The sequence below is a fragment of the Balaenoptera physalus genome (assembly GCF_965194825.1).
Source record: "Balaenoptera physalus genome assembly, chromosome: 3".
Taxonomy (NCBI): domain Eukaryota; kingdom Metazoa; phylum Chordata; class Mammalia; order Artiodactyla; family Balaenopteridae; genus Balaenoptera; species Balaenoptera physalus.
The window spans coordinates 30288050-30302683 of NC_138890.1; the positions used below are offsets into that span (position 1 = coordinate 30288050).

Consider the following 14634-nt stretch of genomic DNA (forward strand, 5'->3'; position numbering starts at 1 on the left):
AGTTTGAATCCTGACTCCACCTCTTACTAGCTGTGTGTGACCTTGGGCAACTTGTTTAACTTCTCTGAGTCTGGGCTTCCTCAACTGGAAAACAGAATATTGGTAGTAATGACCTCATATAACTACTCTGTGGGTTAACTGATCTAGTCCCCAGAAGGGCCAAATCCAGGAGCTAGTACATGGTCAGCTCTCTATAGATGTGCCGTTGTTACTGTTTTTGTTATTAACCATTCCACTGAGTCTTTATAGACTCCAGCTAAGCCAGCTGCTGTGTGTGGGGTTTGCTGTCATGTGTATCAAGCCTTTGCGTTTAAACACAAGGCGAATGCATGGACCTGGAGATTGTCATACTGAGTGAGGTCAGTCAGACAGAGAAAGACAAATATCACATGCTATCACTTATATGTGGAATCTCAAAAAATGGTGCAAATAAACTTATTTACAAAACAGAAATGGAGTCACAGATGTAGAAAACAAACTTGTGGTTACCAAGGGGGAAAGTGGGGGGGATAAACTGGAAGATTGGGATTGACATGCACACACTACTACATATAAAATAGATAACTGATAAGGACCAACTGTATAGCACCAGGGAACTCTACTCTACCCTGTAATGACCTATATGGGAAAAGAATCTTAAAAAGAGTAGATATATGTATATGTATAACTGATGCACTTTACTGTACACCTGAAACTAACACAACATTGTAAATCTACTATACTCCAATAAAAATTAGAAAAAAAAAGATTTACAAACAATTTTTAGAAAAAAACACACAAGGTGACCAAAAGGATATCATTTCCCATCATGTTCTTAAGCAAAAGATTGTTCTTTATCTTACCGTCTCAAACTAGTTCTAAATGTGTTGCCAGTTTCTTTCTTTTGTGATCTGGTTTTTACCCTTTTACTTTTTCCTTTCCCCTCATTGGTACATAACATGCTCCTGGGAACTTTCCCTAACGGTGGAAGACTTCTCCAGTGACTTTCCTGATACAAAGTTTATGCCATTAGTGTAGAGCAGGGCTTGGCAAACTTTTTCTGTCAAGTGACAGAGAGTAAATATTTAGGCTTTATGGGCCAAACTGTCTCCACTGCAACCACTCAACTCTGTTGTTATAGCTGCCACAGACAATTTGTCAACAGATGAACGTGGCTGTGGTCCAATAAAACTTTATTTATAAAAATAGGCAGTGGGCCAGACTTGGCCCATGGGCTCTGGCATGCCAAGCACTGCTTTAAAAGGAGCATTTGGCTGACCCTGTTAGGGCCAATCTTTCCTTAACAGAGGGACTAAGCATTAACTTCAATGCTATGGTAAATACCAAATCCTACCTAATTTTGTCCCATTCTGAAGTTGTGGCTGCCGCCTGAATTTCAGGTTCTCTTTCAAGAATCAGGGAATCCTTCAGAGCAATCCATGAAACCAACAGAGAAGTTCTTAACATGCAGTCAATAGAAAAACAGCTGTACAAGATGAGCTCTTAAAAAATCATCAGCTTTCACGAGTGACTACCAGCTCCATTCCAGACAGGTTCAGTACGTGAAGTCACATCATCCCTCCCTTCGGAGACATGGTCATTACCTTCCCACAAACGATGAATCTGAGGCTCAGGGAGTTTAGTAACTCTCCCAGGTAGGATGTGGGAAAGAAAAGGTAGGATTTAATCCTGGATCAACCATCTTATCTAGGTTTCTCTAGTGAAACTTGAGGTCCACAGCTAAACGCTGCTGGGACAACATGGCGTTGCAGAAGGGCAATGAATGAGGCCCAGAAGTCCATGCCATTTCCACCATTTCCATATCCTGGGACCTTGAGGGACTCAGTTTCCTGAACCTCAGTTTATTCCTCTGTGAAATGAGTCTAACAATCTGCCCTGATTCAGAGAGGATCAGTTATTATCATTAGTAAGAAGATTAAAACCTAATGACAAAATAAATGTTATGAAAATTAATTATAGGTGATATGATTGTTAAAATTCTTAGGGCTTGCTTTAGAAAACCTCATGAAATATTCTCAAAATAATGGCCCTCTTACAGGTTTGTATGCACATATAAGGGGAAATTTTGAATAAAATCTTAGCTTTTCCCCAACGGCTACTAAAAAGGACTGCTATAAAACATGCCCCAAATGATAAGTGCTTAATTAAAGCTTTTTGAGATTTACCAATTTGGGAACAAAGATATGATTTCTTTCTTATGGTTATATCCTTTTCCTGATTTATTTTTCAGGTTTTTTAAAAAAAAAATTTAGTTTGAGCTTTCCTTGATTTTTGAGAAAAATTGTGACCAGACACAAATGGTCAGTATTTACTGGCTGTTTAGGGATTTATACCCGTAACTTATTTTATTTACTCCTTACAGTAGCAGTATAAGGAGGGACTGGTTAGTTCTATTTTACCATGAGGAACTGAGGCTGACAAAAGTCCAATGATTTGCCTAGGTTGTGTGGCCAGGGCTTGAGCCAGGTGGTTGGACCCAAGCTCTTCACTGCAACTCAATCCCTGGTACTCACAGTGGCTTCTTCATGATTTAAGTAGCATTCATATTTTAACCAGGGCTAGTTTTAGGTGGATGATACTATGAACCCTAAATTAAGGATGCTGGTTTGGTCTCCTACACAGTAGGACCACCTTGGAAGATGTGCCTTCAACAGAGAAGCCAGACACTTCCATCCTTTCCTTCATGACCTATCACCTCAGAGATCCCGTACCTACCTAAGACTACAGTGTTGAAGGAAACCATCTCTTTGTCTTTGCCGTCATTGTAGAAGGCCAGGTGCCACAGGCCCACATCCAGGTACTGGACAAACACGGCTTCGTTTTGAACCAGGGTCTGTATGCTCCGGCGTTCCCTGGGTGACTCGACCACGCTCCATTTCTCCTTTCCGTCCAGACGCTCCATGAAGTCATACTGGGAAAAGAAGACAGCATGTGACACAGGGTGCAGACCTGGTCCCATAACAAGCACCTTCCCCTCCAGCCCCATTAGTTAACTGAGAGATACTTCTGAGTACATTTTACTATAAGCACATTTGACTATAAGTAAAACAAGAGCCATGAAAGTTGTAATAATAACAGTCACCATTTATTATAATTGTTGCCAATAGTTTTATGACTATAAGGCCATAATCTCTTTTCAGCTTTTATGGTTTGTGTGTGTGTGTGTGTGTGTGTGTGTGTGTGTGTGTGTGTGAGAGAGAGAGATGGGTTTTTGCTCCAGTCCCTACTGGGGTGTTATAGAATACATAGCATATGCCGATATAACTTTTTAATAATTCCCCCAATTCTGAATTCCAAATTGCATCTGGCACTCAAGGGTTTCAGGTAAAGAATTATGAACCTATGTTACCAGATACCATTGACTGATCATTCACTAAAGGAAGGTGGTATATCAGAGTAGTTAAGAAAAGAGGGCTAAGGAGTCAGACTACCTGGGAGAGAACCTGGAACTTTTTAGCTTCACCTGTCCCTCCCTCAATTTTCCCATCTGCAAAACTGGAAATAACAGTATCTAAGATATAGGTTGTTGTGAGAAATAAGATCATATTGATAACAGTGCGTGGCACGAAGCAAACACAAAATACACGTGAGCTATCATCACCACCACCATCGTCATCCTCATTTCGTTCAACTCTTGCAAAACCCCTGTAAGATCGGCACTATTTGTATCTTATTTTACAGATAAGAAAACTGAGGCTCAGAGAAGTCCAGCAACGTATCAAAAGTCATCCAGGGACCAAGTGAGCAAGCAAAAATTTGGACCTAGATCTGTTTAGGTGCAGTGCCCTCACAGTGCCTGGCCTCGCATCGACCAGCAATTAACTATGAAACTCTGTTTCAGTGGAAACCAGGCTCAGAACTGGAAGCAATCAGTGGGAGACAGAGTGGTGGGTGAAGGCAACCAGGAATGGGGTGAGGGGAATGGGAGAGCAAGTGTGATCCAAGGGGGCCTGTCCCAGGGAATGGTGAAATCCTGCGGCAGGCAAGTGGGAGCCACAGAAGGTCCTTGAGCAGTGACTGACGACGTGATGGGAGGAATGTTCTGAGGAATTCATTTGCAGGCAGCCTATGAGATGTTCTAGAAGAGGGAGTGAAAGGAAGCAGAAAGACCAGTTAGCAAGCAATTGCAGAAACCCAAGTGTGAGGTGACAGGCGTCTTGATTAGGACAGTGAATGAGAAAAGGGGACAACTTTGCAGGAACATTTCTAGGGAAGAGAGGACAGGGCTTGACCATGGGCTGGACAGAGGGGATGAAGGAAAAGGCAAAGAGGGCACCCATGTTTCTTACTTGTTGATGAGAAAATCAATAAGACCCCAGTAGAAATGCAATCATCTTGCGAACTCTTGCAAAATCATTCCACAGGAAAATCATTTGCACCGTGACTTCCAGAGAACATTCAAAGTGTAGGTCTTTAGCAGATAAAAACCACCACTGTGGGATTAAGCTCTCTCTCACCACTTTCCCCGCCATAAAAAGGGTTACATGGGTTACTGACATCCACTGTAACCCCTTTCACGAACGTCAAAGAATGAAACTCCAGGAAATCTACTAATGTGACTTCCTCATCAGCAGAATTGCCAGTTTTTCCCATCTGAAACGTGATAATTGAAACCAAAAGAGTCTATAAGCTTAGGTACAAAGGTTTTGCTGTCAGACAGACCTGGGTTTGAATTCTGACTGTCATTTGCTACTGTTTGAAGTTAGGTGAATCTTTTACCCTCTTCCTGGTTTGCATACTAGGGAATAATAACACCCACCTTTTGGGGATGTTATAAGGATGACATGAGATTATGCTTAGGGCAGTGCCTGGAAGATAATAACCATTTTATTAAGTACCTTGTGACTCTGAGTCACTTATTTGCAAATCACAAGGATCGCAGAAGAGAAGCACATGGTTCTAGTTTTTGTATCTGGGGGCCTGGCAAGGGACCTTGCGTAGGAAGTGGAAATTTCCTCCATCTCTCAGGAAACGAATGTTTGTATTTAGCTCCCCTCTACCCCATAGCTCGTTGGTTACAGCTGTCTTTATGGGATAAAATAAATGATTTGAAGTGATATGACAAACCGATGCTCCTTTCGGAGCCCTTTGTAACCAGAGCATTTGTTCCTTAGCAACCTCGTAAATGTCCGACTACCCAGACCATGTCTACAAACTGCTGTCAGCCAGAGGAATGAGTGTAACTTCCTTGGTGCCGAGGTGAGAAGGATATACTTCATTTGGGGTCCAGGTTATCACCCCCATGAGGAAAAGTTGGGGGAAGGTGATTACTTGCACGGGGCCATTGCTCATCATTAATCTGGGCATCAGTCATCTCTTGCTGAACTGGCTGCCCAGTCCAGGGGCACAGAAATGGCTTAGGACCAGCAGCAGTGCTTGCTGTCCAATCAATCAAATGACTCTGGGAAAAGGTATTTGTCAGAGGAGAGGGAGGACATCTATTTTGGCGGGCTCCTCAGAGTCCCTCCACGGAAGTATGGAGGGCAGTTTTCATTTTAGGAAGAATCTGTGAGCCAAGGTCACTGGGACATGTGGGTCTGAGGTGTCCCAATCCTGTATCTCTTTGTTGTGCTTTATTTTCTTCAAAGCACTTATCACCCTCTAAAATGATATAATGTTTTTTTAAAAAAATAAATGTATTTATTTATTTTTGGCTGCATTGGGTCTTCATTGCTGCACGCGGGCTTTCTCTAGTTGTGGTGAGTGGGGTCTACTCTTCGTTGCTGTGTGTGGGTTTCTCATTGTGGTGACTTCTCTTGTTGTGGAGCACGGGCTCTAGGAGCACGGGCATCAGTAGTTGTGGCACGCAGGCTTCAGTAGTTGTGGCTTGCGGGCTCTGGAGTGCAGGCTCAGTAGTTGTGGCACACAGGTTTAGTTGCTCCGGCGGCATGTGGGATCTTCCCAGACCAGGGATCGAACCTGTGTCCCCTGCATTGGCAGGCGGATTCTTAACCACTGCACCACCAGGGAAGCCCTGATATAATGTTTTTATGTTTATTGTCTGTCTACTCAGAAGAACATAAACTCCAGGAGGGCAGGGATTTCTTCTGCATGGTAGAGTGGTTAAGACTGAGAACTTCGGAGCTAGACTGCCTGATTAGAACCCACGCTCTGCTGCTTACTTGCTGTGACACTTGCACAAGCTATTTCAATTCTCTGTGCCTCAGTCTCTTTATCTTTAAAATGGGTATAATTTCAAAACATAATAATAATACAGCAACACTGTTGTAAAGATGAAATGAGTCAAACCATGTAAAGTGCTTAGAATAGTCAGTACTCTGTATAGGGTAAACACACCTTGAAAGTTTCTGCTATCGTGATAATTCATTGCTCTAATTCATCTTGAGCAGAGTTTGACCAATAAATATTTGTAAAATATCAAATGCATAAAATACTGAATCTGTAAATGAATTCCATTGAAAGCAAACTAAGTTGCAATGTACTGAAGGTTTTGTTTCCAGTAATAATCACCTGCCCTCCCTTGTCTTCTAATGTGCTTTCCTGAATGGGAGAGAAAGGGGCAGAGTTACAGGCAGCAAGCCTCAGTCATGCACCACCAGACATGCACATGATGGACATTGTGGCCTAAGGAACCTGTGCATGCCTATAGATCATCAAGATTTGAGAGGTGACTTTAGAGGTGACATTATGACTTCACCTTTTCAATTCTGAACGGAGGGACTTCCCTGGTGGCGTAGGGGTTAAGAATCCACCTGCCCATGCAGGGGACAGGGGTTAGAGCCCTGGTCCGGGAAGATCCCACATGCCGCGGAGCAACTAAATCCGTGTGCCACAACTACTGAGCCTGAGCTCTAGAGCCCATGAGCCACAACTACTGAGCCTGCGCGCCTAGAGCTCATGCTCCACAAGAGAAGCCCGTGCACGGCAATGAAGAGCAGCCCCCGCTCGCCTCAACTAGAGAAAGCCTGTGTGCAGCAATGAAGACCCAACACAGCCAAAAATAAATAAATTAATTACTTTAAAAAATTCTCAATGGGATGATGTCCAATGTACACTTTCTTTCTTTGGACTTTCTTTGCTCCATCGCTTGTCTTCCTTCTTTTCCTGCTTTGACACTGTTCCTTAGTGACCACTGTGGTAGAGATTGATGGTCACTGTCTGTATCAGTGTCTTGTTCCTTTCCAGCTTCCTTGCTTTTATGTGGGAGCATGTGACAGTGTTCCCGTCAATGGAACATATGCTGTGGGATGAACTCCGCTTCTAGATCCTGCCATAAAACGTTCTGTGCCATCTCCTGCTTGCTCGCTCTCCCTACCTATCTGCCTCTAGAGAGAACCAGAGTTCTCTTAAAGCCCAAGATGATGGAGTCACAAGATAGGAGTGGCCTGGATCCTAGATTAGCACTCGGAGGGAAGCCGGAAATACTGACACAAGCAAGCAATAAACACTTACTAAATGAGGCCACTGACACAGAGAACGGGGTAGCGGCTACCAGAGGGGAAGGAGGTGGGGGAGGGCAAAAGGGGTGAAGGGGGTCAACTGTATGGTGATGGATGGAAGCAAAACTTTGGTGGGGAGCACACTGCAGGGCATAGAGAAGCTGAAATACTCGGATGGGCGAAAAGTTCATTCGGTTAATGAATACGTTTTTCAGTAAAGTTCTCGGTGAAGATGAAAAAATGTGCCTTGTATTTTTACTTAAAACTGAACGAACTTTTTGGCCAACCCACTATAATGTTGTACACATGAAAAAACAAAATCAAGCTACTGACATGTTGAGGCTTATTTGTTATTTCAGCGTAGCCTTCAAGATTTCCTGACCTCATGCTTCTCTTTCTTCCTGGTTCACCTCCCAAGATGATAGTAAAGTGCCAGCAAATGTTTCCATTTCTTCAGGGCGGTGGGAGAGAATCACCCAGGAGGGCAGCATCTTTTGTTGGTCAAGTTCCAACCTATTATGTGTAGGGTGTCTATCTATCCCAGTTTGCCCAGGGACGTCCTAGTCTCCATCTCCCGTTCCTCCTTTCACTCTTGAGCGTGCTCTCGTTTGGAATATATAGTTAACCTCCTCATAGGTTAACATACACCAAGCAGCGTCACATAGCATCGTTCACGGCTGCTATAACCTGGGGAGGGTGGGAGGCTAGAAATACAAGGCGGATCAAGCCAGCCAAATGCAGAGACCGCTTTCCAGGGCAGGGAGAACAGGAGCGCAGTAGGAAGCTCGTCTGCATGGAGGCCCCCTGGTTCTGGAGAGCCTCTGCTCTCTAGGAAGCCTAGATGGCAGCCTGACTGACACTAGGAGAAGTCCATCTTCCAAGAACTCAGACCCTGGCCAGAGTTGCTTTCTCACGCCCCAGCACTGGGGATTGATAACTCAGGCTTGGCACCAGGGACATCTGTTTCCTCAGTTCCAGGATCCCATCACGATCGATTCCAGGCTGCTTGGAGGACCGTGCCGTGCTTGAAGGACTAAGAAGGTTGCTTCCTAGCATGTTCTGTCTAATAGATCGGCAGAAAGCCTTGGAAGAGGATTAGAAGGCACGTGACCCAACCCCGATGGGGGATGTGTGTGCACAGGCTGCCTGTAGGGCCAAGTCCGTCTCTCAAGGCAGCTGGCCTCTCTTGACCAGGCAGTAAGGTCACCCAGAGGGTGACAGCGCCATAACCCCCGATAAACTCCCCCTCTCTCACCAAAGTTCTCTTCTTTCCCTTGGCCTCTGAAAAACAACCCATGTTGGCATGCAATGTGAGGGCTGTGCCACCAGTCATACCCCAAAGTGGCATGAAAACACAACTTTTACGAGCGCTTGAGGGACAAAGAAAGAAACCACAGCAAATATTTGATCCAATTTTCAATCTGCCCCCTTCTTGGCAGAGACCAAGGAGGAATGGTAGTTAAGATAACTTAGTGGGTTTCCAGAGGAGCTGGAGGAGAGAGCAGAGAGGGCTGCACCGTTGAGCAGGGCCTGTCACTTTCCCAGAAGGGGAAGCGTCCACAGGCAGGGAGCGTGCAACTGAGAGATGCTTCTGGAAGCCACGCCAATACACACCTGCCACAGAGGGCAAGGTTAAAGACAGATGCATCGCCCTTCAGGAAGATGTTATTACTGAGTCCAGGGCCCTGGGAAAGCGGGGCGGGGGGCGGGTAAGTAAGTTTATTGCTATTTGGACCACCTGCTCGCTGAGGGCCCACGTGGACAGGAGCAGCGGCGAATGCCGACATTTCCCGCGGAGAGCCTGCCGCGCCCGGCTCCGCGCTGGCTGCATCCCCAGCCTCCTGACGTCTCATGTTGATTCTGCCTCAGATGGCAGGGCACACGCAGCAGTCGGCTGGATGGCAGGGAAGCAGCATGTGTGAGTGAGGGCTGCTCGAAGCCACATGACCACAGAGTCTCTGGTGGCATCTGGTGACAAGTGGCAGTGGTGGGTCGCTCCTGGGGGCCTGTGCATCTCTTTCCGCCTCCAGCTGGGCCCGTGGCAAAGTGGGTCTGGCTGATTCCTCATTTAAAGCTCTGCACCACCTCTTTTCTCTCCTTCAGAGGGTTGAGTGCTCCAGGAAGCGTGCAAGGATGAGAGCGGTGGGCCGTGCTCTGGTGGGGGTGGGAGGCTCCCTTCCTTCCACGTGGCCTCGCTTGTCATATTCAGTTCCTACTTAGAGTGTCCAAGTCAATTCATTAGACGCTGATTGGCCCAGTGTGGGCACTGCTGGGTTGTCTGTCCACCAGCTATGCGCACGAGCCCCTAAGCTCCTGGGAAGGAAACGGCACCTATATTTGTGGACTGTTAACAATCATCATGCTGGGCTCCATCGTGAGGATCAAGCAGCCCGAAGATAGAGAGGAACCAAACACGATTCCTTACAATAAGGAGCAGGGGAGACTACATCTACATAGGTGCAATTCTTGATTCTTTCATCACACGTCCTCTTGCAGTGGCGGAAAACGTAATCATCAAAAATAAGAAGTACCTATACTTTTTTCTAGGCACTTGCTATGTGCCAGGCATAATGGCAAAAGCTGATATATGATATCTCATTTCATCCTCCCAGAAATCTTATTCTCCTCCCCATTTCTCAGGAGAGGACAAAGGCTGCTAGAGAAGTTAAGTAACATACCCAGGGCCACTGACTGTGGTTGGTGGCCAAGTGAGGGCTTGAACTTGGATTTGCATGAGTCTTAACGGTGGGAGGTTGCCTTAAGTTTTCCAAGAACCTGGCTGTAGCTTCCAGCATAGCTGGTGGCTGGCCTGGTTTGTAAGTTTCCTAAAGATGCCAGTGAGCAGAGAAGCGGAAGGCAGAGCCCAGGACTGCTAGCGTCAGACTTGAGCAGAGTGGATTGGGCAACTGAGGACAGAAAGATGGACCATGGGAGAAGATGCAAAAAGAGGTCAAGAAAGTTCTGGATGGTTTTGCTGGGTGCTGGCCATACCTGGCCCATAATTTCCTCTTGCCCACCTCCAAACTTCTCTCTCCTTGTGTTCCAGCCACACTGCTCTCCTCTCTGTTTCTGGAATATGCCAAGCTCATCCCAGCCTCAGGGCCTTTGCACAAGCTCTTCCTCCTGATCTTACAGCTGCCTTCTTTTTTTTTTTTTTTTTTTAACAATTTATTTATTTTAGTTTTGGCCGCATTGGGTCTTAGTTGTGGCACACGGGATCTTCGCTGAGGCGTGCGGGATCATTCATTTCAGAGCGGGCTCTTCGTTGTGTCGTGCAGGCTTCTCTCTAGTTGTGGCTTGCGGGTTTTCTCTCTTTAGTTGTGGCACGCGGGCTCCAGGACGCATGGGCTCTGTACTTTGCAGCACATGGGCTCTCTCGTTGAGGTGCGCGAGCTCAGTAGTTGTGGCGTGCAGGCTTAGTTGCCCTGTGGCATGTGGGATCTTAGTTTCCAGACCGGGGATCAAACCCACGTCCCCTGCATTGGAAGGCGAATTCTTTACCACTGGACCACCAGGGAAGTCCCCAGCTGCCTGCTTCTTGTCAATCATGCCTGCTTAAACACCACGACCTTAGAAAGGGCATCCGTAGCTACCCATTCTAAAATGCTTCTATCACTTCTCCTTTTCTGTCCTCAGCAAAAACTCATCAAAAACTCTTTGAAAAAAACCTTGTCACTTATCTGCTAATTTATAGTCCATCTCACTACTCTTGAACACAAACTTCTTAAGACTGGGAGACCTTATAATAACTATAAATGGAATATAATCTTTAAAAATTGTGAATCACTATGTTGTACACCTGAAACTTATATAATATTGTACATAAACTATACCTCAATAAAAAAACCAACCAAATAAATAAATGTTAACCGGTTTTGAATCCAGAAAAATAAATAAATAAATAAGTAGGAGACTTGTCTGTTTTATTCCATATGGTATCCCCTGGGGCCTAGAGCAGTGCCTGGCACGTAGTGGGTACTCAGCAAAGATCTTGACTGACTGAATGAAAACCTTTAGGCCCAAAGGAAATCGTACCCAGAGTGAAGTGTACACCAACGCAGTGGAATTTGGTGATACAACTACTGAAAGGACATAACCTCTTTAGGAAAAGTTCTTAGGAATTTTTAGTAAACTCTATACAGTTTTCCTGATTTTTGTTTGCTAACTGCTTGGATGATACTACGAGGTAACATTTAACGAGGCCAGGCACTGTTCTAAGTGATTTGCATGTACGATCTTATTTAATGCTTATAATAGCCCCACTGAATACAAATCACTATCCCCACTTTGCATATGAGGAAACTGAGGCATAGAGAGGTTACATCACTTGCTCAAGAGTTGGTAAGTGGCAGAACTGTGCTTCGCACCCAAGCAGTCAGCTTAGGAGAGTGTGTCCCGAATCCGCTGCATTCCAGGCCACTACACTGAATAAACAGGCAGCCAGAACGTGGTGCTGGTCAGCCTTGTTCATATGGGGAGATCAAGGTTTACTTTCCTGTCTTTGGGAAAGAGAATCTATGCTATGTGTCAGGGTGGGAAGGCCTCTGATGACAGAAAGGGGCTCCTAAAGTAGCCTGCAGGACTGCCAACAGAATCATACTCAGGACACAACTTGCTTTGTGTTTTGGATTCCATTTCTCTGACCCGGAGTATCTCTTCCCTCTTGGGAGGCTGCGCTGGTAAGACAAAGACAGGGGTGCCTGTGATTCAGGGGGTACCCCGCCGATCTGTGATGAGATGGAGCCATTTTACTAATCTTATTGGGAGAAAAACTGTTCTGCAACACGCTGCTTAAGCAGAAAGCAAGAAACCAAGGAACGTGAGGGCAGGCGGGACTTTTCTGGGAGAGACAAAGGAAGACATCTTTGGTTACTGGAAATAGGGAGGGATCTAGAGAGAGGTAAAGGGAGGGGAGGAGACAGCAGCAAGATGTTGGGGACCACCCAGGCCACAATGTGACCTCTTCCTGTGACCCCTCCCCACACTCCCAAATCCAAGAAATAAAAAAAGAGAAAAAAAACCAAGGGAAATTTTTAAGAGCCTTGATGTGATGAAATTTCTTATGGAAACCAGCAAAGAGAGAGAGCACCATTCCTGGATATCACAGGGCAAGAAAGCAGAGCTTAAAAGATACAAGAGGAAGAAGCCACAGGAACTCAGAAATCCTTGGCAGGACGACAGGGCACAGACACACGGAGCAGGGAGCCCCAGCTAATGTTTGGTTTCCCTTGGAAGGCCTGAAGGTCTCTAGATTGGGTTCATAGGAAAGAAAGAGCCGAAGCCCAGCTTGCAAGCCTGTGTCTTGCCCAGGCCTCATGCTACAGGGGAAAATGAATATAAAACTATTGGTTCCATCAACAAACACTGAGCACCTACTATGTGCCTGGCCCTGCTCTGGGCCCTGGGGATCCAGCAGTGAATCATATGGCCAAGGTTCCTGCCCTCCGGGGGACTGACATTGCCTCAGGGGAACAGAATGCCAGGGAGTGATGAGGGCTATGAATAAAAAAGAGCAAACCAAAGACAACCCAAATGCCCCTCAACAAGTGAGCGGACAAGCCGATTATAGTGTAGCCATACAACCGGATGTCTACTCAGTAATAAAAGGGATGAGCCACGGATACACACAACAACATGGGTGAATCTCATCGGTATTATGCTGAGTGAAAGAGGCCAGACACAAAAGAGCACAGGCTACCCTGTTCCTAAAACTCCAGGGAAGACAAATCTAACCTCTAGCGACAGAAAGCAGATCAGCGGGGGGCTGGTATGAGATTGGCATGGGGCCCAGGGGAGCTTCTGAGGGGTGGCAACGTTTTATATCGTGATTGTGATGGTGCTTACTCAGATAGACACAGTTTTCACATTTTAGGATTCAAACTGTACGCGTAAAATGCGTGCATTGGTTGGCTAGTCAATTATAGCTAAATTAAGTGGACCGAAGCCAAATAAAGCAGAGTATGGGGATAAAGTATAAAGGAGTATCCAGTTTTAGAGTCCCTTGTCGGGAAAGGGCTCACGGAGGGCATGGTGTTTGGGTACAGGCCTGACCAAAGGAAGGAAGGAGCCACCTGAATATCAGGGAGGAACATTCCAGAAAGAGGGAACAGCCAGTGCAAAAGCTACGAGACAGAATGAGCTTGGCATGACTAGGGGAGAGCAAGCGGGCCAGCACCGCGGAGTGGAGGGAATGTGGACAAGACCATGGGTCTGCAGGCTGCAGAGGGAACCAGCAGGCCACGGGGATGGATGTGCCCACTGCAGACCACAGTGCTGTCAGCCCTGGAGATGCGGCAGGGAACCCGACAGGCTTTGCCCTCAGAGAGCTGGCATTCTAGAACTTCAGAGTTTCCTTTCAGTGTGATGGTAGCCCGATGGAAGGTCTGCAGAGATGGATACTCTGACGAACGGTTATAAAAGATGAGACCAGACTCTTTTTTTGCAATAAAAAGAGAGCTTCTCACCTGGTGTGTTCACTGTGTCTGGTTCCCCTGAGGGCCCTCTGGGCTTGGCAGGGGCTTTGGCGGTTTGCTGGGTGAAGATAAGCAGCCGATGGGTCCTGCCAAGCCCCACCCCCTGCCCACCAACTCTGTTATCAAGCCTAAAAGTGTGGTTTTTGAAGGAGTATGTTTTGAATGTCTGGGATGGGATGGTATGGGGGGAATGTAGGGGGAATGAAAAATGAATAGAAAAGGATCGACTGTTACTGCTAAAGAATGTTAGCACCAACTCTACTATCATGGTGAGATCCCAGCACCCCTCCTTCTCAGAGGTGTTTCAGAGAGGGATTTCCACGAGAAAGACGGATAAACTTTATCATTTTTTTTTTTGGCCACACCGTGTGGCATGCTAGGATCCGACCAGGGATTGAACCCGTGCCCCCTGCAGTGGAAGCATGGAGTCCTAACCACGGGACCACCAGGGAAGTCGCAACACGGATAAACTTTAAGTAATAAGGCCAGGCCAGGGCAAGGCAGGGACAATGCATTCCCTGGTAGGTGGCCCTTCCTTCTTGGGAATTCTTAGAGGGGCCCAATGTCAGTGCCCGGCAGCCACACAAGGGCCAGCTCCGCCTTGTCCACTGCTGCAGCCCCTCGACACACGGCACATAGTAGGTGCTCATTAAACGTTGGTGGAGTCCAAGGTTATGGCCTGCCTCTGATAGAATGATGTACCTATGTGAAGACAGGGTCTTCTTGGGAGATTGTTAACCCTCTCCCACGAAATTTTCGAG

The 14634-nt window shown here is 46.3% G+C and overlaps 1 protein-coding gene across 15 annotated transcripts in view; it reads right to left on the bottom strand.

Annotated features, from left to right (window-relative positions):
- TENM2 (teneurin transmembrane protein 2) overlaps positions 1-14634 on the bottom strand; it is a 591699-nt gene that overhangs the window by 184706 nt on the left and 392359 nt on the right. For all 15 annotated transcript variants that reach the window (XM_082456392.1, XM_082456388.1, XM_082456389.1 and 12 more), the window contains one exon: positions 2716-2911. In XM_082456392.1, the coding sequence (XP_082312518.1) occupies positions 2716-2911 (196 nt within the window). The remainder of the gene's footprint in view (positions 1-2715; positions 2912-14634) is intronic.